Source organism: Ambystoma mexicanum, chromosome 8 (assembly GCF_040938575.1).
Source record: "Ambystoma mexicanum isolate Mex_15411 chromosome 8, UKY_AmexF1_1, whole genome shotgun sequence".
In the NCBI taxonomy this organism is placed as follows: Eukaryota; Metazoa; Chordata; class Amphibia; order Caudata; family Ambystomatidae; genus Ambystoma; species Ambystoma mexicanum.
This window is the reverse complement of record NC_090929.1, coordinates 862871325-862897959: the sequence shown is the minus strand read 5'-3', so window position 1 is coordinate 862897959 and position 26635 is coordinate 862871325. Positions and strand designations below refer to the sequence as shown.

At 48.8% G+C, this 26635-nt stretch overlaps 1 protein-coding gene across 11 annotated transcripts in view; it reads right to left on the bottom strand.

Annotated features, from left to right (window-relative positions):
- The window catches only part of CCSER2 (coiled-coil serine rich protein 2), a 1037685-nt gene that overhangs the window by 506100 nt on the left and 504950 nt on the right, over positions 1-26635 (bottom strand). For all 11 annotated transcript variants that reach the window (XM_069610752.1, XM_069610751.1, XM_069610750.1 and 8 more), the window contains one exon: positions 13928-14051. In XM_069610752.1, the coding sequence (XP_069466853.1) occupies positions 13928-14051 (124 nt within the window). The remainder of the gene's footprint in view (positions 1-13927; positions 14052-26635) is intronic.

Below are 26635 nucleotides of genomic sequence, written 5' to 3'. Positions count from 1 at the left end.
CCTGTCAGGCTGGGAATCCGCTCTAAAAGAAAAAACAGTTTCACTTTCACCTACAAACTGTATTTCTCCTTTAAACCAATCACTTGGTCATACTGCCCCATCCAATGACAGTCCTCTCCCTACACCCCTCCTCTGTAAGCCATCTTCAGATTTGGTAACCACGTAAAGTGGCAGTATGACCAAGAAGAGTCGCAGAGGGGATGGAGGGAGGAGTTGCATGTGAATACATGCCAGAACGATGCTGGAGAACAATACTTACAGTTAAGTAACTTGTTCATTCTCCAGCATGGGGTCTAGCATGGATTCACATGCTCATGAATAACGGATACATAGCAGTACAACATTACACAACCACGGGAGGTGGCAAGGCTCAACAGAAGCAATCAACTTATCTCTGGAACAGGTTGGGTAGCACTGCTTGTCCGACTCTGGACTCGTACCTGAAATTGCTGTCGACACAGTAGAATTTCGTGAAGGTGTGCGTCGGCCTCCACATAGCAGCCCTGAAGATGTCCAGCAGGGGCACATCAGACAGGAACGCTGTCGTCGCAGCAATCACTCTGATGGAGTGGGCTCTCCGACGGCCGTTGTTAGGGAGAATTCTCAGAAATTTGCCAATTCCCTTCTACCTTAGGGTCCCCCCAGCTCTTTTGCTGGACTTTAGAACTTTTAATTTCTAACCTGGAGAGAGTGAGACCTTTTTCCTCCACTCTCATGTATTTTTCTGTGATTCTGACTGTTTCTTTTGACTTGGGAGTCTGACAATCTCCATAGGCATCATCTTTAGATTGTGACACACAGCACTTTCAGTGCAGCGGCACAGGGATGCCTCTTTGATTTCCTAAAGGTTTAAATACCTTTACTTGGTGAAACTACTGTTTCCAAGAGCAGTGAGTGAAAATGACTTTACTTACAGTTTGTAACTTTCTAGACCCAGCACACACTATCTTACCAAAGGGTGCGTTTACCCTTTCTACAAATAATGGCTGGTGGCAGTGGTTTACTTTTTACTACCATTGTGTGTTTTTACCGTGGCTGCGTTCGCAGCTGCAGTAAGGCACCCATGGGGGCCCATTTTGTCAAAATGGCCCCAGTCTTCTTTTGTCGCCATTTCTTGTTGGAAATATCCTTCTTGAGATGTACTCTGCGTGCCAAACCAGGTTTGGTCCCTTTGTTCATTTTGTGTTTGGTGGGATTCACAAGTGTAGCCCGCCTCTGGCTCCAGTATGTCTGGCTGGGGCAGGAAGTGAGTGAGGTGCCTGAAACACACTGTACATAATCGCTTTGGTCAAAGGAATGCACCCAAAGGTGATTGGCCGGCTGGCTGTCCTTGCAGGACAGCCACCCTGCTGTGTGATTGACAGCTAGGCTGGAATGAATAGGAGGAACCTGCATAAAAGGAGAGGCTTTTTTGCTCGGAAGGGAGAGTCAAGCACTGGACGAAGGAATCCGAAGAAGAACTTGGAAGAGACACCTGCTGCAACTCCTGGACCTTTGGTTTGCCTGGTGAAGCCCTGCTGCTGAAGCTCTGAATTTGTTTCGACTAGAGAAGCCCTGCAAGGATTACTTCTCCCCTTAGGCTGGTGGGACCAATTAACCCCAAAGTGAACTCGTCGGGACATCCTCTGGAAGCTGGCTGTACTTCCACTGCTGCTGCTGGAACCGAAGTGCCAGGGAGAGGAGCACCAGGTCGAATGCATCACTTAAGTCAGACCCGAGCACCAGGAGGATCCTACGGACTTCCCTGAAGCAGGACAGACCAAGCATTAGCCACCTCAACAGAGTGCTGGACGCCAGATGTGAGGAAAGTCCAAGTGGTATCCAAGAACCGCAGTGTTGCTATTTGCTATAGACGCGAGGAGCTGAAACCGCGAAGTGCCGCTGAAATGAAGTTTGACCTTTGCTGCCGCTGACCTTCCCATTGTGTCGCAGGAGGCCCCAGACGTCCTCCTTGTCCCCACGGCTGAGGCCCAGGAACAGGATCTGCAAACAAAAGCCAGCTGGAACCATTTCTTCTGACCAAAGGTACTGTAAGCCCAAGAGGACTTATCTCTTGTTGTGTAGCCTTACTCGTTCTCATTTGAGACCCGTCTTGTTTGCCATTGCAGAGTTGCTTGCAGCTTTGCCCCTCACAAGACTCCCAGCTTGTGGCCCTTCAAGTGAATCTTATTGCTACAAACTTTTCTAAAAACATTGTGCAAGACTTTTACTCACCTGCAAAGAAGATCTTCATCTCCCCTAGACTTTGTTCAACTAACATTGACTGTCCTGGCTTCCTGAGAGACTCTTCTACCTCGAACTATGTACTTTTGCCTTTTCCCCCAGGAAAGTGTTAATTTACTTTGCATTGGAGAGTTCTAAAAGTACTTACCAGTTTATGAATCATTTGTTAACCTTTGTTTTATTCCCCTTTCTAAGTCTTTACACTAAACTCAGTATTGCTCTAAATGTACCAGTGATAATTAATGTCCACAGTGTCCTAGCTATTCAAGTTACCTGAGGGTGTAGGAAGTGTCTGGGTGGCATCCCCAATGGCTATCATCTGATTTAGAGAAACAAAGTGTGTTTTGAAGTGTATTATAATTGTTACATGTTTTGCTCCCTTCTGAAGAAGGCTTATATAACTGACTTAAATTAATAACTGTTTAATCAAGAAACCTTGAGCGTAAGTGTTTATTGGAATAACTGTCATTGTGAAACTCTGTGTTAGAACCCTACTGCTCACATTGGCCCCTCTTGAGATAAGCCTGGCTGCTCAGCTACACTCCCAACCTGTGTAGTACAGACTTACACCAAAGTTGGGTTCCTATTGCCAGGAGGTCAAGGTTGCTGTTTTTTTTAAAGGATACTGCACACAATCTTGCTTAACAGCAGGGCAGCGTTCGTTTTGCCTACCAATGACAGCACATGATGCAGCCGGAGAGCGACCATGAGATGGAAGCCTTGGACAAGACCTTCCCATGGTTCACAGGACCAAAGTTCACAAACAGTGGAGAAGTCTTCTGAAAACTCTTTGTGCGTGCCACGTAGAACTTCAGGGTACGAGCAAAGTCCAGCGAATGCAAGGCCCTTTGATCCGGTAAAGGCTTCGGAGAAAATAACAGGTAACTCCAAAGGCTTGTTGAGGTGGATTTCCGACTGAACCTTCGGCATAAAAGAGGGGTGCGTCTGCAGCACCACCATGATTCGTGGAAACTCAGGTATGGCTGTTTGCAGGATAGGGCCTGGATCTCACCTACCCTCCTGGCAGAGGTGATGGCCACAAGGAAAGCTGTTTTCCACGATAGGAACTTGAGAGGGACCTGATGCATAGGCTCGAAGGGACCACCCATGACCCTCGTCAGCACCACGTTGAGTTCCCACGCCGCGGCAGGAGGCTTCACTGGCAGGAAAGATCGAAAAAGTCCTTTGAGGGACTTCTTGACGAGTCAATGAGACCAAAGTGAAGATCTTCCTGGTGTAGTGGAACATAGCCGCCAGATGCACTTTGATAGAAGCGTGTGCCAGGCCACCCTTGGCAAGGATAGCAAGTATGGAAGAATCTTCGGGGGCCAAGACCCTCAGAGGGGTAATCTTGTGAGCGGGGACCAGGTAGAGAAACACTTCCACTTGTGACCGTAGCACTTCAAAGTCGACAACGCCCTGGCTGTGGTGAGGACCTCCTTGCAATCCGCAGACATATCCTCCAAACTCTAAGGCTGCAGGAGCCAAGCCCTCATGTTCAGCGATCCTGGGTTGTGGTGAAGGACTACGCCTCCTCTTGTGCGAATAACAAAGTTACTCACCGTAGGGACCATCTTACTCCTAGTCCATAGTCCCCTATCCTCCATCCTTTTGTGACATTTCGTCCATCGGGCAGAAGCACTTTTGAAGCATCAAAAATAACTTTGTCCTTGTTTTAATTTTCCACTGGGCCACCGCATGTGACCGTAGCACCGCCTTCCTGAGCGCCGCCCCACGCATCACCCTTCAGTCCTTTTTTATCTGCAAAGTCGAAGGACCATTAGCAAAATAGAGGATCCTTATAAGAGGGGACAGTGGGCGGGTGTATGGAGGAAAGGGGACTATGGACTAGGAGTAAGGTAGTCACTACGGTGAGTAATTTTGTTATACTCTTACGTCCCGTCCCCTTTCCTCCATACTTTTGGGAGACTCCCACGCACTGACCCAAGAAACGGGAGGATGGAAATGTGCTTTACTGGAACAGTTTCTTAAGAACTGCCTGGCCGAACTGGTGATCAGCCCGGAAGCTCAGGTCAAGATGATGGTGTCGGCAAAAGGCAGAGGGAGAAGCCCAGGTGGCAGCCTTGACTATGGACTCCCAAGGGATATATTTCTGGAAGGCAATAGCGGCTGCTTTGTCACGGACCCAAAGTGCATGGACGCCCTTTGTGGGCTAAAGGCCTTGAATTGTGTAAGCCTCGGAGATGCATGAAGCGATCCAGCGTGAAAAACCCTTTTGAAGCCTGTTTGCCTTTCGGGTCACCGAAAGTAAGAAAGAGTTGTGAAGAACTTTAAAGTTTGTTTGTTGTGACAAGGTAAAATTCAGAGCTCGTCTGACATCTAGGTTATGTAGAACCTTTTCTGCATCCGCGACCGGGTTCAGAAAAAAACCGGTGGGGATATGTACTGATTTATGTGGAACTCCGAGATAATTCCTGGATGGAAAGGCGAGTGTGAAGCGCAACCTTATCCTTGTGAAAGTTCAAGAACGGGTGTTCGACAGAGAGCTCGAAACTCACTTATTCTTCTCGCAGATGTTACTGCAATCAAGAAGGCCACTTTCCAGAAGAGAAACTTGAGCTCCGTAGTGGCCATTGGTTCAAATGGCTTCTGACAAAAGCGGTAAGGACCACATTTTGTTCCCATTTTGGGTGAGGAGGCCTGAACGGCAGAAAGCCTGCAAAATGCCTCTTGATTACTGGTTTCATTAGAAAAAGAGCAATTATCTGTACGAAGATAATGTGCAATGGCTGACCGATATGTTCTGCATGATAAGACATGGATGCCAGAGGCTGCAAGGTCTGATATAAAAGACAAGACACAGTAAACAGAAAGGCATTTACTTTTGTACTGGGCTCTTGTAGAAGGCTTACATGCCTCCTGCATTATGACCGCATGGGTCGAACCGCCATTTGGTCACCGTCTGAAGTGATCTGCATCACAGGTTTTAGTGAGGCCATTATTAGCAGAGGGATTGTAGGGGCTTTGTAATCAATTTTAGCCCTCTGACAGGGAACCTCGTCAGTGTCGGTACTAGCAGATCGGGGCGCTTTTCAGCCCCTTTAGTTTCTGCAGAAGAAATAGCACTCAGTGAGGGAACCTCGGCAGGGCCAGTGCTTGAAGACTTAGGGCCTTTGACGTCTTTCTTTGCCCCCTCAGCAGGACCGATACAACCACAAGATTGTTTGTGGTAAAGCTTAGGGTCACGCCCGGTAGCTAGAGCTCCTAAATGGAACTCCTATCGCACTGTTCTTTGAAAAAGCCCCTGATTTGGGATCCTCTGGGTTTTACCCGAGCACTTTTAGTCACTTGACAGGAAACCTCAAAACTAGTCTTGGTACATTTAGTCCCAGACTGAGAAACCTCGAGAATCACCCAGGTTGAAGCAGCTCCAGAAGCGTTGGGCTTAGTCTTACCCACCCAGATGAGGAACTTCAGAGGAAAATGCATTCTATGTAGTCCCATTGGATCTTCTGTGATGGTCTGCCACGCCTCCTGATGAGACGCTACACGTCCTCCCACCGGAGTCTCGTGTGACCGATGGAAAACATCATTCGGATGATTTATCGGGCGAGACCTCCTGTTGCAGAGCAGGAGGTGGATGGCCGAGAGAAAAACTGGCTACTTTGCCTTTGCTGCTTGCGCCGAGGTGCACCAGGATGAACCTCCTGCCCCAGGAATCCTCTAAAACCAGAGAAACACCTTGTCAGCGTCCCCGACAAAGATTTAGTTGTTTGCGTGCTTGCCTTTGTTTTAATGAGTACCTCATTGGTGGAGGAGTGGAACAGCGCTTTACCTTTGAAGGAAGGTCGAGTACTTTGTCCTGAACCTCTTTCGAGAATTTTATCTTGTGAAGCCACGCTTGGTGGGAAATATCTACCCCAACAATAAGGCCCAGAGCAGAAGTATCAACATGATAGGCCGCGGCCTCCAGCAGGTCCTTAGCCAGACCTCTGGCATCGGATAGCCCTCTTAAAAATCCTCCATCCGGTTCTGTGGGATACATTCTTGAAATTTGGAAAGCGACTTCCACAGCTTGAAATTTGCCACTGCAAGAACGACTTCAGTATTAGCCTGCCGCAGCTGAAGACCAGAATTGGAAAATACTTTTTTCCCCCCCAATGGCGTAAAGAATGTTGTCCTCCTTGGACAGGACCTTAGAGGCAGCCGTGGAGGATGTTGAGGACAGCTTAGACTGGAGCATAGCTGCTGCCGCTACCTTTGATGATGGGAGTGGACATGCAGTCAAGGGCACGTCTTCAGACGAGTGTAGCTTGTAGCGAGCGTCAATTTTCCTATTGACGTACTGCCCGGAGTTAAGTATTTCCCAGACCTTGCAGGCTTCAGAAAGCACATTCTTTTGGAGGTAAAAGGCCTGTGCGCTCCTGTGCCAAAGCATTATGAAAGGCTCTGACAGAGAGGGGCGGGTCTTCGCTATCGTGGTCCGCTTTGTCCTTGGCAGTTGTGGCAGGAACAGAAAACTGATACGCAGCACGTGGTATCTCAGACAGGGAGCGCGTACTTGTCTGCGCAGCTGGTGTCTTAAGCACTGGTGAAAGTGGAGGCACTGGTGGTAGTTAGTGGAGGAGGGGGAAGCACCACCGAAAACTGCTGAGGGGTAGTAAGAGCAGGCTGCGGCTCAAGAGGCTTAGGATACATTTCTTTAAATATCTTTAAAGTATGCCTTCACCGGGTCAGAGTGCATAAGGGTCTGGAACTTGCCGAAGAACACATCCTCAGAGCAAGGTCTAGACAGAAGAGTGGGTAGAGGCCGCGTTGGTAGGGCATACCCCCAGAATTATACAGAGGCTGGTTGCCAGGATGGCCCTCCACCAACTGGATCCACATAAACTAAGGGAACGGACGCAGGAGGAAGCGAGACTGTGTGACAGCGGAAACCAAGCACGCCACTCCATTGGAGGGCAGAAAGGTTCCTATTGTTCACATTTTGTGGAAAATGCTGCTCTTCCCCCAAAAATAGGCCCCTCTGCACCAGCCGTCGAGAAAGTTGGTGTGAAAGAGCTAATCAAAATGGCTGCCTCTGACCACATGAGTTAAACCGCCATTTTGTCACTGCCTGAGGTGAACTACGTCACAGGTTTCAGTGAGGCCATTGTCACCACAGGGATTTTTTTTATCCATTTTAGCCTTGCGATAGGGAACCTATACAGAGCCGGTACTAGCAGATCTAGAACGCTTTAAGGTAACCTCGGTCAGGCCGGTACGGGAAGACTTGGGTCCTTTGCCCTCCTTTGCCCCCTCAGCAGGATCGTTTGACCACAAGATGGTTTGTGGGAAGGCTTTGGTCAAGAGAAGACCCCTTGATCTTGCCGGTTTCAATTATAGCCCATAATCTGGGATCCTCAGGAATAACCCTGGTACCTTTAGTCACCGTACAGGAAACCTCGAAACTAGGCTTGGTACTTTTATTTCGTCTTGGAAACCTCAAGAATAACCCCGATCCAAACAGCCCCAGAAATGTTGGGCTTAACCTTAGCCCCCAGATGGGGAACCTCGGATGAATATATGTTTTTGACAGCCCGTTGACAGGGGCCTCGGAGCAAACTCCGGAATTCCAGGTTAGATCCCTTTCGGGACACCTCAGGGAGAACCCCGATACAAGAGCCACTTGGGCCCCTCCCGGAACCAGAAGACCCCGGGAAGGAGTCCCCTGGCTGGTGTGCCTAAAAAAGGAAGGACTTACAGGATGCTTCCTTTTTTTGTCGGTGAACTGCTGTAAATGTAGAGGAGAAATCCGTTGGAACACCTCCCACCTGACAAGCTGACGCTGGAGTGCCCAGACGGAGAGAGAGTCGCAGTAGAAGCAAGAGTCCCACCTATGTTCCGGGCCCAAGCAATCCGCCCTCGCAAAACGATGTTAGCAAGAAGAACAGGACAAATCTCAGATGCTCCGGCAATGATGGAGTAAAGTGGAACCGGAGCAGGAAGATAATGATAATTATGTGTTATTTATATAGCGCCTTAATCCAAATAGCTTTAGAGCACATATTTACATACGATATCACCCAACCGAAATTGGTACTCATTTATCGGCCTCAGAAGGTTGAAAGGCTGAGTAGGCCTTGCCGGGATTCGAACCTGCGACCTTCAGATCATGCTCAGATCGCGGCAGCGAGCGCTCAAACCGCTGGCAAGATGAAGGACAAGGGAACAAAAAAGAAAATTCCCTTTTTGATGCTTCAAAACTGCTCCGGTCCTGTCACGATGGACGGAATGTCCCAAAAGTATGGAGGAAAGTGGGCGGGATGTAGGAGTAGATCCGGAACCATTGGCAGCTTGACCGGAGGCAATGCTGACAGGCTGAGAAGGTCTTGATACCAAATCTGCCTCGGCCATGCCGAGGCGATGAAAATCATCCTGCATTAGCACTGTTTGAGTGTGTTAATGACTCGTAGCAGGAAAGGCAACCGAGGAAACACGTACAGAAACATCCCTTCCCACGGGAAGGAGAACGCGTGCCACAGGCTCCTAGGTTGGTGGAATCTGCTGGCAAACTTCTGCCATTTGGAGTTTGTCGCCGTCACAAACAGATCGATCTGGGGCATGCCCCACTTGGCGAAGATGCAGGCCACTGGTCCTGCCGAAAGCTCCCACTAGTGGCAGGAGCGCAATTCCCTGCTGAGGGAGTCTGCAATGGTGTTCTTGACTCCCGCTAGGTGGGGAGGGAGGAACATCTCTTGTACGACGGCCCAGCGCCACAAGTCCTGCGCTTCCTTGGAGAGAGCTGGGGATAGATTAGCCCAAATTCTGGATGTAGAACATGGTGCTGGTGTTCTCTGTGAAGATCCTCATCACCTTGCCCTTCAGAGATGGAAGGAACAACTTGAGGGCCCAGAACACTGCCGTAGCTCCAGAATGTGGATATGGAGATCTTTCTCCTCTGGCAGCCACTGGCCTCTGGCGTGCAGACGCCCAGTGTGCTCTCCCCAGCCTTCCAGGGATGCATCCGTGTTGACTGTCTCCTGGTATTGCGGGTTTTGAAACCCTGTGCCCCGGGCAATGTTGGAGCAGACATCCCACCAACCTATCGCCCGACGGAACTCCTTGTTGAGCGGGATCTTGTCCATGAATTTTTCAGACATCTGTATCCAGCGAGGGTCAGGAACTCCTGTAGAGGTTGCATCTGCAACCTGCAGAGCCGGATGAGGTAGATGCAGGACAACATCACGAGCAACGACTTGGTTTGCACCATGGCAGTCTTCATTGACAACAGCCACTGCACCTTCCCTTGAATGGTCACAACCCTCTCTGTGGGTGATGCCAGGCAGGACATCGTATGGAGTCTGGCCCCTAGAAATAGAGCGGTCTGCGATGGAGTCGAGCAGGACATCGGATAGTTGACGGAGCATCCCAGATCCGTCAGTAGCTGGACGGTCACCTCTGTGTGTCCGATGGCCAACTCCCGTGAGCAGGCCCGGATTAGCCAGTAGTCATACGTGCATACCCCATAGACCTTGATGGGCCGGCGCCAGGCATTTTGGAACACACTGGGGGACGACTTCAATCCGAAAGGTAGGGCCCTGAACTGGTAGTGCTGGCCATTTCAGTGTTTCTTGTGAATGGGGACGTAGAAATGGGCATCCTCCAGGTCCACCGACGTCAAGACGTCTCCTTCCTCCAGTTGGCCGAACACGTGTTGCAACGTGATCCTCCTGAACTTTTGGGACTTTAAGTATTTGTTGAGATGTTGCAGGTCTAGGAGGGGCCTCCAGCCCCTTGTCTTCTTTCTAACCTGAAATTATCTGGAATAGTCTCCGAAGCCCCAGACCGTTGGGGAACTAGCTCTATCGTCCCTTTTTGCAGCATTGCCCGTACCTCTTCCAGGAGCTGAGGGATGTGCTGCTCCTGACAGGTAACCAGTGGGATCCACGGACACCTGTGTTGAAACTCTAGGGTGTGTCCCTGGGTGAGAGCGTCCAGCACCCTGCTGTCGGTGGTGATCTTCCACTCGCTGACAAACCTAGTCAGACGGCCACCCACCGGGGTGCATGCGTGGGACCCCCCCCACCGATCTCTCAGCCGGTTCAGGACTGTTTCGGAGCCGGCATCCTGCCCTGCCGGCGATGGCGATCCTGTCCTCCGCTTCCATAGGCCTGGGAACATCTGCTGTAGGCTTCCGGGTCGTGGATCTGGAAGGCTGACGGTACTAAGAGGAGAAACCTTTGGAAGACCTGCTCGCCTTTCCCCTGGAGGAGCGAAAAGAAGAGCGCTGCTGCTGTGAACAGTGCCCAAGGAAAGGCCGTATCCGCCTTGATGACCTGGAGGGACTCGTCAATAACCTTCCCAAACAAGTTCTCTCCATCGAAGGGCATGTCCAACACCTTCGCCTGGACCGTCTGCCGGAAATTCGTGGCCTTCATCAATCCTTGTCCATGAAGGGAGAAACTGTTCCCCCATCTGCCAGAACCCCATGTCGGCGACGTCCAACGCCACTGTAATGGTATGATCAGAAGCAACTTCCGCCTCCTGGAAAAGAGTGATTGTCTCCATCCTCTTATCGTCGGAAAGGAACTCCAGAATAGGCCCCAGCTTGTACCACAGCTCCACGTCGTACCTGGCTAGGGTCGTCAGTGCGTTGGCAACCTTGATCATGGAAGCCGCAGTGTAAATCCCCTTCTGTCCCATGGCGTCCATCTTTTTCCCCTCGCTGTCCGGATGGGACCGAAGATGAGGACGGGTTAGCCAACCGTTTCCTTGCGGCTGCCGATACCACTGAATCCGGCAATGGTTGCGACCGCAGGCACTTGGGTGCAGGGTCCGGCACCCGATACTGCTTTTCCAGCCTATCCAGTTTAGCTGGAGCCGTGCAAGGGTTCTTCCTCTTAGCCTGGCGCCTCTCGTACAAGAAACACTCCTTCCTCGTTTCTTCGGGCACACACTGAAAAAGTTTGGAGGCTCTGGCAATCACGAGTGAAATGACCCCAACTGGTCCATCCAAATGCAGAGACTTGCCCTCCGCTGCAACGATATCCTCGTCGTGCCGTATTCGTCCCCTTACCCGTGTCTAGGTCTGCTGGGGGAGAAGGAGCCCGACGCAGAAGTGGAGGCTGAAAAAGGCTGTCGGATGACACTTCCTCTTCGTTGGAGGATGAACATGGCACTGGTGGCACCACTGGAACCGGGCCCGGTGGCATCATCTTCTAGATTTGACACCAAGGTATGAAGAGTCGACAGAATGACCAGAGGCACATCCCTCGGCTGAGATGGCGTGATTGGGAATCTAGGTCCTGTGTCACCGTTCCTGTTGTCCTCCTGGACTGTGTGCAAGGACTCCTAGTCCTTGTCGTCTGTGGACGAGACCTCCATTGTTTGGCCCACGGCCTGGGAAGGCTGTTTTGGGGCCTCCTCACCCCCCCCTCTTTTTCCCACCTTGCGGGGCTTGAACAGTTTTCTCACCTTGCGAGGCTTGAACCAGGGCCTGAGCCTGGTTTCCCCCCCTCTTCTGGAGTGCCAGCAGACTTTGACAAAGTCACTGTGGCAGTGTCACACCTTGGGGTTAGGGATACCTTCTGTGCTGCAGGGGCTACCTTCACAGGGTCAGCACCCTTATCCGTCATGAAAGCAGCTGCCACCAACTCTATCGTCGAAGAAGTCTTAGCCTGTGCCGTTTGGGCCTGCTTGGGTAGATCATAGATCAGTCTTCTCCTCCGTCCGTGGCTTCTCTAACTTTTCCCGCAGTTTAGCTGGGGTAGATTTCCTTTTTGAGGACGAGCTCGATTGACGGATGGCAATGGAGGCAGCGGGTGATGTTGAACATGCCCTATCCACCATGGGACCCGTTTCCGCATTCAATAAGGTGGACTCAGACTTGCGGTTCTTGGCCTTGTCTTGGGCCCCCACAGATGAGGCTCCCTCAAAGGACTTAGAAGACTGCTCCTCATACCGGCCGGTCCTGGGTGAGGCATGACCCTGCTCAGAGCACAGGGCAGAGGCCTTAGAGTTAAGTCACGCTGCCAGTCTACTGTGCCTGTCCTCCGTCTTCTTGGAGAACCTAGGGCATGTCTGGCACTTTGCCTCCTTATGGTATGGTTGCAGGAAGGAGAGGCATTGCAGGTGCTTGTCTTCCACAAACATTCCGTAGCCCGCACTTGGCACAGGGCTTGAAGAAGGACCTTCCCTCCTCCTCCTCCATCATGGTCGTAGAGCGCGAAGCAAGCCCAATGACCTTCTGGAATCTTCGACGAACTTCGCCCTTGAGGGGCACTGAAATTCGACAATGGATCGCAGCTGGGGCAGATGGAGACAATAGCACACAGGCTCTTTTGGAAAAAAAATAGAATCTGTTTCTGTCGAAAACACGAAAAAACATAGAAGTAGCTCGCAGAGCACAATCGAGGACTCCCAACACTGAAGCGTGCAGTAAAAATCTGAAGATGGCTGCCAGAGGAGGGGCTTAGGGAGAGGACTGTCATTGGATGGGGGCAGTCTAACTCAGAGGACAGTCAATGGTTTAAAGGAGAAATACAGTTTGTAAGTTAAAGTGAAACTGTTTTTTCTTTTACAGAGGATTCCCAGCCTAATATTCATGAGCATGTGAATCTATGCCAGACCCCATGCTAGAGAAATACACACCTAGATTTGGAATTCCTAGACAGTGGGAGAAAAGGCCTAGGTTTCACAAAAAGGTAGACAATGTTAATGGTTAAAGAGTATCCACACCGCACATCATCACCACCAGAGTGGTCCCCTGGGGCTCTGGCAGATCCGTGAAGGAAAGAAGGCAGGAAGATTAGTAGGACTGAACGGGAGAAACGCAAGAGAGCTGTGATGTGCTGTTGGCAGCCCCAGTTCGGTCCATACAGCTCGCTGAGCACTCAGGTGTGTCTCTCTGTTGGGAGCCATCACGTGCTGTTGTGCAAGACTATGTATGGTATGCCCTGCCGCTGCAGTGTAGTGAAGTGCATGAGGTCTGCTGTGCATTAGAGGTATGGCTTTGCCTAGCTAGATTATGAGATGTGTATGCAGAGGGTAAGATTTTTTTAGTAAGGTTGTTTGAGGCCATCTCTATCTAGATGTGGTACATGTTAGACTTCATAATTCTATGAATATGTGGTACATAACTTCACAATTCTATCCAGATGTGACGCAAGCCAATCCTCACAATTCTGTCTAGACGTGGCGCAAGGAGCTGCAACTGTAGGAGCTGCCATTTGCCTCGGGGCCCTTCACTGAAGGGGCTGCCCAGGGGGTTGTACTAATGCGGAGGGCGGCCAGTGGGGCTAGGGGTAGGGCTATGGGGAGGCAAATGGTCCCACAAGGAAGCTGGCAGGGGAGGGGGGATATTGAGTGCAGGCATGCAGAAGAAGTAGGAAAGAAAAGCCAAAGAAGAGATGGGAGGGAGGGAGGGAGGGGGCAAGGGACAAGGAAAGGGATGGAAATGGGGGGCAGGGAGGGCCTGCAGGATGGAGCACTCTCACAGTAGCGAGGTGGGCGGCCAATGGTGGGCTATGAGGAGGAAAACAGACCCACAAGAAAGCGGGAGGGAGAGGGGAGATGGAGAGCAGGGACGCAGAAAAGGTAGGAAAGAAAAGCCCAAGAAGGCAAAATGGGATGAAAACATTATGTTGGTCAATCAAAATGAGAAAATATAATTAACGGACAAGAGGAGCTTTCATGTGGAATGAAGAGTATACAACATTGTCTGTGTTACAAGGCTTCAATCATTTAGTGTAAGTGGTCTTACCTGCTGAGGCGGTACGGTTCTTGTCCGTTGCAGCGCTGCTGCTGAGAACGCTTCCAGAGTACTTGCTGTGGTTGCCTTATGTTCCTTTCGGTTCTCTCAAAATGGTTCATATTTCCAGCATCCACTGTAGGGACACATATACAGTGTCAAGTAAGAAAAACTATGTTTTGCTAAACAAATCTACATAGGAGAGAAGGCATGTAAAGAAAAACAAGTCGTACTCAAACATATTACATATCTAATAAAAATTTAGGCAACATTTCACTGCTCAGTATCACAATAAAACAAGTTTAGTCTCACAATAAACTTAAATCAAACATATATGAATGTACCATGAATCCTTCGGCTTCCATCTATATCCCACCAAATAACAGAAAAATATCCACTTGGATGCGCCAAATTAACAATAGACAGCCAAGCTATAGCCAGAACAATAATGCTAACCGCTCTTGGCATTTTTACATAGTGCATGCGATATGTGTTTTAGTGTGGTGAACATTACCCAGTTGAATGTAACTCATTTTATTACCATAAAAAGAGAAGAGGCTCAACTGGCTTGTTAAGTACCAGTCAACAAAAGTACACAGAGGAAACACTGTCCCAGTGCAAATCCCATTGTCTGGTTGAGTGACCTCCACTTTGTTTCCTCTCCCATCCAAATCACTGATATGCCTGAAGAGAAGGTAACTGCACCTCACCACGGTGTGGAATGCACTGCCCATGAGCAAGGTTTTTTGCCCGAGACAAACGCATTGTGACATACTGGGGCATGCAGCTCATCTCAGATTGTGCAGTTTGAAGGGTCGGAAGCATGAAGCGGACACAAATAGTGGCATTTTGGTTGCTAGTAAAAGTGGGTTGGGTAATCTACCTTGACCTAGAGCTAAGAGGGGTTTCCCTACAGTAACCAAACCTACTAGTGTTTCTGTCAGGATGTCAAATCAAATGTGTCCTATGTCCAAAACATAATTCCGTCCCTTACACTCGAAACTAAGAATAAGGTAAAAAAAAAAGTGATTTCTCTGTAGCTTTTGTAAAAAAATAAAGTTCCAGAAATCGGATGCTCAAGAAGATCCAAAACGCAAAGTTCGGGCGCGTCACCCTCCTCCTAACAGTCACCAGCCGGTAGGATTCCCTTCCCCTGGTCAATTTACAGACTGACCTTCACCGTCCATAAGGTACTGAGACTATGAAGAATAGCGAGGATGCTGGTTTCTTTATGGGTGTGGATCCCAGACTCGCACTGATAAACCCGTCCTCCTGCCGAGTCTTTTCTTAAACGTCATTTATACTAATGTCTCTTACTGCAGTCATTAACAGTCTTCCTGGGCCAAACCACCATGCCAGGGGAAGTGGCTTCCTTACCCTGGTCTTTCCACGGCTTCCACTACTACTTCTGCTGCTTCCACTGCTTTCGAGGGGACCCAGCATCTCCCCACCCATTTGCGTACCTTGTTTCCAGGTCCGCGATGGTCTCGAGTCTTCCTGGACGCCTGCGGGCTGCCATGGGGTTTCCAACTTTTCTTTTCGACCTTTTAACTGTGGCCACTGCTCACTGTCCGTCTTCCTCCAAACGGAGGAGCTTCCTCATCCCACATGTATCAACCTTCAGGCACAGTCTTTTCTCTGCGAGTGGTCGTTCTTCACTGTACCGTCTCAGCAACAGCTCCGCCCATTCTGGGCTCCCTGGTCTAACCCTATACTTCTCCAGGGCAAGCTGAGTTTTTGGTTTCTCCAGAGAAGGATAGACTCTTTGTACAGTCCTTTGCATGGGGATTCTCCTGGGCAATCTCTGTCCATAGCCGGCATGCAAAGGTTACCTCTTTATTTGGCAGAGTCTCTGGGTCATAGCCCCATCACCTGTAGTAAGACTTCCCTGCTCCTTCAGGGAGGAATAGACAACAGTTCCTGGTTTCCTTCCTCTATTTCTACTACTCTTGGAACAATGAGCAACAACTAGACTGCTCTAGACAATTTTCAGGCGGGCTCTTCCTGCCTTGCTTTCTTCACTCAGTACTTGTTTCAAGTCTAGACCGCTCATGTTGGTTCTGCGTGGCATTTTGTATTACTTTATGCATCTCCGTGTCCCAGTAGGGATTACTGTGCTGTGTCCAGAAATACAGAAATTGGATGAATTGGTATGTAGTATGAATATACCAATTTCCTCTCGGAACAGTAGTCGTGAAGGGGCTTTGCACCAAAGAAGAAGGGGCGACCTGGCGATTCGTCACAGCGGGAATCACTCGTGTTTGGCAAGTGGACACCACATGGCCCTTGGTCTGAGAAGTCGTATGGTCCTTGGAATGAGAAGCAGTCGCGAGAGCTGGGTTTAAACACCACCTAAACCAACACTTCATTGATATTGGCCTGGGGTTTCTTAATTAAAAGACTAAATAATTGAAATGAGTGGACTTAACATTTTGGGAAAAGTCGAGCAAGGGTAATCCGTTCCCTTTCCACATTGTTCCCCACGTTAAATCTCAGTACCACTGAGCAAGTTTAAATTCCTTTTTTTAACCTTTTTACTGCTTTATTATATTTTGTGTTTAATTGTAATTAATTGTTTTTTTATAACTGCCGGGATAATGTTAGAGCCACATTTTCTTTCCTACTTTGACTCCTAATCTTTCTTTTATCTTTTTCACCTACCTATTTAAGATTTGGGTTGCAGTGGGGTCTCGTCCGATATGAACATTCTGCAGAGTTCCCAGTACTACCTTTTGAAGGTTGTTTGCACCTTTACACAGGAGCGATTCTGTATGCCCGGGCTGATTATTTCAATATGCCCCGATAAATGTGTCACGGCTTGAAGGCTGCACTAAACGTAGTACTCCATGAAAAAAACTGAAGGCTTTAAGCACCTCCTGTAGCCCTCCTACAGTTTTCTCCATTATAAGGACCCAGTTTGTAAAATCACCACACAGTTACTGGTTGTGCACTGCAATTTGTGAGCTGGATCTAGGTCTGAATGTTGCACAGCGAAGAGCGACATGGCGCGCTGCAGCCCATTCAAGGCCATCCCCCAAAAGGTCACTGTCCCTCCTTTTCCCTCCCCACATTTCTCAGAGTGGGATCCATTGTTATTCCATTACAGAAATTCACAATCACCAAGTAATCCAATAAGCAACTACAGGCAGCAAAGGTAGAAAAAGAATGTATTTCCAGACAACTGTGTAGAAATACAGCGAAACTGGCATACTATCCCCATCCCAAAAATGTGTCCTCCAAACATTGGAATTTGTGTAGGGTTTTTCACAATAAGCCTTATGAAGAAGGGTCGTATGATACATTTAGTTGGTGACACTAACAAAGAACTTCCTAACAGCACATCCTCTGACCTTGGTGGGCATGGCTTTACAGCACAATTTAAAACCTGCAAAATATTGCTTGGCATACCCACTTGATAATCCCATTTCCTTTAACACCTACCGCCCAATGAGCTGTGTTCTAGTTCTAAGGCAGCTTAATACGTCTTCATTAGTAAACATTGTGCGTTGCTAGACGTACCTGTGCCTCAGACAGAGGAACTTGTGTGTGCACTGCCTGATAGAGGCAGTAAGTGAATGGCAACCAATAAGATCTCCGTTGGGATGCAAGCTCAGCTCCCATGCCCACCCAAACGATTTAGGCTGTGGAAAATATATTAGTGCACAATGAAATTAACGTGCATGGCTGTAGGGGGTGGAACATGCAAAGTGGGAATAACAAATATAGTGTTTTGTAGCAGTTATGGAAACATAGGTATGCCTCAGCATAGGGCACAAGTGATACTGAAGTATAGTAGTTGAAATATAGTGTACAAGGATGTAAACGTAGGCCCTGGACCCACATGAGGGAAGTACTGAAGAACTGCCATATTTGAAGTGAGGCCTAGTATGTTGCACGCCCTGGTGAAAGTAGCAGGATGTCATGGCAACGAGTTTTGAATCCCCCTCCCCAAGCACCAACAGTGAAACAGAACACAAAGGCCTTAAAAAATGTGATTGTATCGACCTACTGGCCTGTGAAACCAGAAAGGAATGTGAATGGCAAAGCATGGGCAGGGCTGCACCCGTCCCGAAGGATAAACTCATGAGAGCCAGGGTAAAGGTCTTGAGCTGCCAAGAAGCCCGCCCTCGATTTAGAACATTATCGCCCCCTAGAACAATGGCCATCCCATATGACCCAACAGATGCCCCTAAAACAGAACACCTAAATCCATTAGAAATTGGCTATTAGTGGGTTCCTCAAGAGACACATGTGAAGCTCCATGGCGGGGCAGATGAAGAGGGGGAAGCCGGGAGTGAAGCATCCCATGATTTGGAGTCTGAGGAGCAACAGGTGATGCCAACAAATTTAGTCCCACGACACATGAATGTTGGCGGCACCCCAATGTCTGGTATCAAGAGAAGGTCTCCATTACTCTAAAGGACCAATTTGACCTCACAGGTAATGTGAGAAATCTGATGGTGCCTCACCCACTAGTCCCCGGAGATTTGTCATCCAGGTGGCCAGGACACAGCCATCGCTATTGGATCCAGTTCCTGGGGGTGGACCAGTGAGGGAGGATCACCTGGATGGGGGGGTTTTCAGGGAGCAGGAGTGGGACACCGTTGGGTGAGACACAGTACCCCCCCTTCCCTATAACACCTTTTACCCATCCTACTGTGTAGGATATTATGAAGCTTTTACCCCACCCCCTTTTCCAACCCAAACACTTTCTTACACTGTGAAAGACAACGGACCAACACCAGAGCCATTTACCGGACATGTCCCAACACAAGAGTCAGGCTGAGTCAGGCAATGGACAATAACTACACACTATAACCACAAAAGTGATGGGTGCAAGGTTTTGAATGAATCTGAACCACTGGCATTGCTCTGGGCAACCTTCCATACCACTGTTTTTAGCCTGGGTGCACCATTTCAAAAGGGGTCCAGCCATATGCAAATCAGTCAGGTACTGCCAGCAATGGTAGCAGCCCAGCCTGAACTGCTAGGCCGGGTCCCCTCTACACGGGAACATAAGCAACCCCAGACATGTTTCAGCCTTGTTGGGCCTCCTCAGTGAGGTGCAGGCTGGTTCCCTATGATGACCAACAAGGTTGAAACATGTCTGGGTATGCGTTTGGTCTCATGCAGAAGGGATGTGACCTAGCAGTTCGGGCTGGACTACCCCTTTGGGGGTGGGGCCAATCCCGATTTGCATATGGTCTTTAACCTTTTGTAATGGCTTGGCAGGTCGAAGAACGATGGTCTGGAGGGTTGCTCAAGGCAATGTCAGAGGTTAAGATTTATTCTAAACCTTCCAGCCATCACCTCTGTTTTGCCAATAACACACACCTGATGGCCCTTTCCCTTCCCCACAGGGATAAAAGGCAGAGCACAACAGCACACTTTGAGCAAGGCAAAACACACGAGGAGGCAGCTATTCCAGGATGGCAGTTCAAACGGAGGAGAAAGACGGCGAGACTTGAAAGGACGATAAGGAGGGAAGTTCCCTTGCCCTTTTCGACCCAGACCCACAAAGCCTCTGTGCAAGGAATCCCAAGACCGGAAACTACAGCTTACATGTGGTGTAACAGATGTCAACAAAGCACAGGGCCCTCCCACAATGATAACCAAGGTGGGAGACGTACTTGCTACCATGGTACTGTCCTTGCCTCCAGAGAGAAAAAACGCCAAGAAGTTCAGCACAGCCCCTAAGTCGGCGGGAGTACCAATAGTAAACCGAACTGTGTTGAGACAAGGTTGCAAACAACAACATGATATGAATTGAAGGGAAAAAAAGAACTTGTGTGTTTCTGAACTTTTAAGAAAGCCCAGGGATAGACAAGCTGCAGAGTGGTCCAGTGCCACGTGGGCTTTCATTCGAAAGACTCTGGCTAGTCCACTTTTGCTAAAACTACAGATACCAGGATGCCCTAGGAGAGCTAAACGTAAAAGGTCAAAGTGGTCATACAAGAGTCGAGTAAAACCCCTAGTACAATCGAAAGTCTGACATGTAATCAAGAGGAAAACTATGGGAAGTGAATCCCGCAATTTGATAAAGCATAGTGAACCCGAGTGAGGCAGGCTAACATTAAAAAAAAAAAGGATCGGAGCCGGGTTGAGGGGGATCCAGGGGTGAAGAGTTATCACCCAACATAAGATTACGGAAAGAAACCTTTGTTATTGTTGACACATCAGGCTCTCGGAGGCAAGATACTTTGCATGAAAGACTTGGCCACAAAAGGTCCTGATATCGCTGAAAAGAACTGTAACCTTGTGCTGCAGAAGCCCAATTGTGTGTTGTGCTCAGGAGTCCTGCCTTGTCCCGTGCTAAAAACATGGGGAAGGGAGACACCAGATAAATCATCCCGACATCATTTTGTGAACACTTTTTTCTTTTTTGGTGAACATCACCCCCACACTATTTTGTAACTTATCGTTTTTTTTAGTATAAGACCCTTTCATTTGACAAGACGCCACTAGGACTGCCTTATTATTATTTGATGGTTGTAGCTTGCTCCTATCTTTAAGTTAGGTTTAGATTAGGCGTTTTTCTCACGCATTCATACAGTTTAATAAACACCTTTGAACTGTAATCACTTGTGTCGGTTTACTGTTGCCACCATGAGTTCCTTACAGTATCCACTGAGCTCAAGTTAACGACAAGGATGCCCATCATGTGACTAGGCCCATGGGAAGGGTAACATTTAAGGAGGTCCGCCAATCGGGAAGCGGGAACCCAAGGTCACGGAGTGAGAGACCACAAGTTAGAGGGCTGTGGTAGAGTGTGGCCCATTTGTTACAGGAATATAGGGGGCTGGTAGTATGTATATAGGTGGTAGCCAATGACGGTGAAGGATGAAAACTCTCTACTCTGTGCGTCATCAGTGACAATGTCTCTCTTTAGAACACCAGGTTTGCTTTGAACCGAGAGCTCTGTGGCAGTCGGGTTCTACGGGACCCTCTGTCACCTTTTTCCTTTTTGTACACAAAATAAATGTGTTTTCCTTGCAAAGTAATGCACCAAGTTTTTTTTCCTGAGGATCTTGTCTGATCGTCTTGCCTTACAAAGTTGGAGACCCAGACGTGATCCCAGACCATCCACGGTGACCGCAAAACCAGAGAGGCTACGCCCACCTGCAGTGACCAGTCCCCGGTGCAGAAACTGGAGAGGATTGCAGGAGCCGTGTTGTCTGAATACCTGTATGCTCTTTGGAGTGGGGCACTGCTCCCGGATTTCTCAGGCCGTTAATGGGACCCTGTGATTAAGGAACTCGGTAGAGCACGTAGATGTAAATGCACCTTTTGCAGGAGAAAACAATATGGGTGTGAGAGTGTTGGGGAGTGTGAGAATGTGGAGTGGAAAGATCACGTGGCATTTCTTTTTTTGGGATCTTTTATTATGCGAGCTATAGGGATAAAAGGAGTAACTGGATCCTCTCTGGTTGGTGGGAGATGACAGCGCTCGCGGTACGGATAAAAAAGGAAGAGAGGAATAAGGGTAGAGGCCCTGTGTATTGAGAGGCTCTGATATCCCTCTGCCCAATATAAAGGGCGGTGTGAGGACAAAGTCGTTTTTGGTGTTTTTATTGGCGTTTTTGTTGTGGTGTTATGGACCAAGGTGGGGTCCAGTTATGTTGTATGTTGTATATATATTGAGGTGGAGTGAGGATGGTTACTCTAAGGGGGGAGCGAATATAGCAGTGTGAGGTAACAGTGAGGTGCGAGTGTGTGCAAGGTTTGATGAAGAGGAGAGCGGAGTATTGGAAACGGGTGGGTTAAGGGGAAGGGGATGTTAAGGCACCGCTGGACCAGCGCCTGTATTAGCAAAGTACATCATTTTTTATTAAGGGTGGTTAACATTGAGCCATTGACTCCTTTAGAGTATATGTGAATGGGTCTTCTGTTGTATAGGGAGAAGATAATTAAATATAAAGAGTGGGTGACGGAGATGAGAGTCGGAATGTATAAACCATGGCCAGAACAGGGTACAAAGAACAAGGAGGTTTCTGGGTCACATGTATAAATGTCTAGCAGCAAATTATAAAGGGAAGAAGTTAAAGAACATGGAGGAGGTGTTGGAACTAGGGAAGAAGATGGAGGATTTAGAAGATGCCCCCCTGACCTTGTGAAGACAGCGAGCGGGCCACCCTTACCTTGTGTCCCGAACCCAACCACGCCCCACCGCCTCAAATGTTCAGGGGTACCCTGTCTCATCTGCTACAGCACAAGCAACACATCCTCACCAATAGGGTGCTATCCCACACGCGCAGCATCAGGATACACAAATCCCACTTATGTCCCGCTGCCTGCCACCGCTCCCCCTCTTCCTTTGACATTGGCCTAGTACCAGAATCTCCCAAACCCCATAGCACCTGCAGCTGCTCGAGCTCAGAGTAGGGAACTAGAGCGGAGGCATCAGAAGGAGTTGGACGAGGTGTGAAAAAGGACAGAAGAAGAGTTACAAAGATTCAAGATGGATAGTGGAGATTGGCAGAGAGCACCCATTGAACAGATGCATGGACGGTTGGGGACATTTTTTTCACTATTTTCAGTACACTGATCGAGGATGTACATGTGGAGAGAGAAAGTGATAGACAGTATCCAGAAGGGCAGAATAGGGGTATGCTGCAGCCGCAAGTTTAGATTGCGAGTCGGTTCGGCCTGACAAAGATATGGGTGCAGGTGCAGAATACGAAGAATGGGATACGCTGGATGAGTTGGGGGTGACGAGAAGAACCCACTCATAATATCACTGTGGGTGGAGAGTTTGTGGGGAGCCAGGTTAAAAAACGCGCTATGGGCGCGTGGTTGTAGTTAAGTGGAAAGAAAGGGGGAAAAAGGCGGTAGCGGTGGTGGGGACACAGTTCCCGCCATTATATGAAAGTCCTGGGAGGGCACACTATGTACCCTGGCCACACATGGATATAAATAATTTCATAAAGGCATCATGGGTGCAGTAAAGTGGATATACGCATTCGAGAAACAGACAACAGGCATTACTCTGGCTGTGGGAGACATGAAGTGCTTGTTCACTGAAGTGTTGGGAGATCAGGCTGACGACATTTGGGTCAAAGGAGGGTACCCTTGGGTAAGGATAGGGGATGAAAGTCATGACTGATCCCATTTTAATGATTGCAGGGCCAGACGGTGGGTAGCGCTGCAGCACGCGTACCCAGATACGCCTCCTCTCCAGTCGTTAATGCAACAAACTATGCAGGATGAGGAGGACCTGGCCCAATATATATTACTGATACAGGAGATGTGGAGGGCAGAAACAGGGGATCCGTGGGATCAACCATAGCATTTTTCTACTTCATGGTTAAGAAAGGCCTCCTCAAGGAAGTGCAGAAAGGACTAGAAAAGGGGGTGGGGATTGAAGCAAAGGGGTGGGTGGAGATACAAACTATAATTGTGCATCATTGTAAATGGTTCAGAGGGAAGGCAAAGGAAACAGCACAGAGGGTACAGACAGAGGAAGTGAAACTAGTACAGAAGAAGCTATCAGTAGAGGGGGCGGTAGTAGCTGCGCCACAAGAAGGGCAGACAGAGTAGAGGGCGATTGTGGGAGAGGTATGAGCAGCCCCTTCATGAGGAGGAGGGTATGACTGGAACAGTGGATACTAAGGACAGTGTCAGGAAGGGCTCCCTGGAGGGTACCCCAGTGGCAGAGGCGGCTTTGCAGGATCCCAGGAAGGAAGAGGTGGCTTTGGAGGCATGGTCTCAAACAGGGGGTGGGCATATGGTTCAGCGTTGGACATGTGATGGATGGGCCACTTCTCACAGGAATGTAGGAGGAGACAGGTGGCTGCATACTACCAGTTAATGCCCCTGTATGTGCACGGTGCCCCACCCATTTTCCACAGCTCTTCGCCCCAGTGCCCCCAAATTCTTCATATGGCGCACCACCTCACATGACCGTGTCTGCGCTTCCACCACAGTTCCTGCAGCTGCCAGCACCGGCGCTCAACGGCACACCAGCTTACAAGATACACCAAGTGCAGCAACAGGCCCCTCAAGTACCCAACAGTAACGCTGTACCCCACGGCACTAACAAATTCTCAAGGAGCCAGTGTAGTAGGGGGGAATCCTTTTATCTTCCCAGGGACAAACACTTATCTGGACTAGGACAGCCCACAAAGGACTCTAGCATTCCCTGTCCTGTCAGTCACATGCCAACTTAGAAGAGGAACCATTGGTGGGCATGGAGATAGGAATTAAACCATTTGATTGCATGGTAGACAAAGGTGCAAAAAAATCAGGTATTAGGGAGGTGCATTTACCCTTAGCGGGTGAGGTAATGGACACGCAAGGGTTCTATGGGGCAATCACATCTGTTCCATTCCTAAAAGTACTGCCCATCAAGGTAGGTAATAGTTTGATACGAGCACCCCTGATGTTCTCAACAGCGTCCCGTGTGAACCAGTTAGGAAGGGATGTGTTAAGCAAATTAAACAAGACTCTCTAATTCACGGAAGAAGGGATAGTGTGTTCCACCCCACGTATATGTTACGTGAGAGCAAGGATTATTGTACACGCATTGGGGAACAAGGGAGCAACTAGAAGAGTTGACGTGCATTCAGGCTTGTTTATTTACGGGGTCACTATTGATTAATGTCGTAGTAGGCGTAACCAAACAATCATGGAGAGTACCATCAGAATTCTTGTTCATGCCAGCTCAGTCCCTAAAATATGTACTGGGAACTATTATCACACTCGATTTGGAGGGGTTGTGGTACCAAAAGATAAGATTGCGCTGAAAGGGACCGATGCCAAGCGAGGAGAATGGTGCACTGTTTTGTGCATTGATCCCGCCCAGCCATTGTCGGGACACACTCTGGCAATATTATTGCTCCGTCCTCGTCCATGTCCTTAAATAGTTGACGGTCCATGTGAAGTGATAATTCAGCATTGGAATGTCCCATGATGCTAGCAGGCAGTGTCCCACAGTTTACCCAAATAATTTAGCACAGGTGCTCGACAGCTTATGGACCAGCAATCCCCATGACATAGGATTCTTACGGAGTGTAGCATCAGTACACAATACCCTTAAACCAGGCACGGTATTGCCCAGAATACAACAGTACCCGTTGTCCAAAGAGGCAGATGAAGAGATGCATGACACCGTCACAGCTTTGTTGCATCAGGGCACTATAGTACCGTCAAACTCCCCCTGCAATACAGCAATTTACCCCGTCAAGAAAGCAAAGGCATCAAGTTGGAGAATGATTCAAGATTTAACGCCGCCTGAACAGCATAGTGCAAGAGGAGTTCCCTGTTGATCCGAACCCAGCCACGATACTCTAATATACTCTTTGCCGCAACCCAATTCACTGTTCTTGACCTAAAGAATGCATTCTTCTCCATTTCATTATATCCCTATTCCCAATACCACACTCCGTTTACGTATCACGGGTTGCGATTCCAACACACAAGGCTCTCCCAGAGGTGCTGCGAGTTCACCAGTATCTTCAACAGGGTACACCACGAAGATTCAATACGATGACAATCAATTGGTGTGTAGCGCCAACGAGCAGCACTACAGGGAGGACATCACGCTGTTGAAACTGCTTGCAAGCAAAGTGTACAGAGCAACAATGCAATACTTTCAACAGGAAGCCAACTGATTTTCGTTGATGCCAAGAAAGTAACGCCTGAGCGAGCAGCAGCAGTGCGCAACACCCGCCAGTCAATCACAATAAAATACTTGCAGAAGTTCTTAGGGTTGTGCAATTACTGTAGGGGTAACATTTTATATTACACCACATATACAAGGCCATTACTGCATGCACTCAAAGAGACCCAAAAGACAAAAAGCCCCTTCATATGGACTGAAGAGATGCTTACTAGTTTCCAGGGGCTGGTGAAAGTTATTAGTACGGCTCCAATGTTAGCAACCCCCGACAATGCACACACATTTTATTTGCTTTCACATTCAGATGGACAGACACAGAAAAGCACTATGGGTGATAAGCCTTTGGCTTACTACACTGGCATACTGGACTCAGTAATGTAAAGTAAGTTCCCTTGTGAACAGGCTCGGGCAGTAGAGGCCAACACACAGTATTTGCAAACTTCGAAAGGTCTAAATCCACACTGACAACACAAATAGCCTCGATATATGGTGTAATACTATCCAGCTGGTCCATTCACATTGTTAAGTTTAAGCCGGTGAACCCAGCCCCATTCATCACTAAACCAATCACTGAGGACGATGACGTACATGACTGTCACATATGAGGACCCCGAGAATGACATACCGAAAACAAGGAACTGTGCTCTAGGATGGGGAAGTATTTTTCATTGATGGGTCAGCTACTATTGAAAAGGAGACAGGTAAGAGGCACGCAGGAACATCAGTGATCTGCCTACGGAATAGAGTATGAGGTGTTGGTACAAAAGAGATTGCCTATACATTAATCTGCCCAAGCGGCAGGACTCCATCCTCTGAGGCGCTGGAAGTATCCCAAGGTTGTTGGGTTACAATATACTCCGATACAGTGTATGTCACCACCACCGTGCATTCTGCGATATTGCGGTGGAAGATGGGGGTTCAAAGGGCTGACTGCTCCTCTGTGAAGCATGCCGAACTGTTAGACAGGTTGATTTACGCTCTCGCGTGGCCTACACTTGTAGCAGTCAAGTATGCGGAGCATACTAACACAATCTATATTGGTAACAAAGCCGCAGATGAAGCAACCAAAATAGAGGCCTATCCGGAAATGGTCAGTGTGAAAT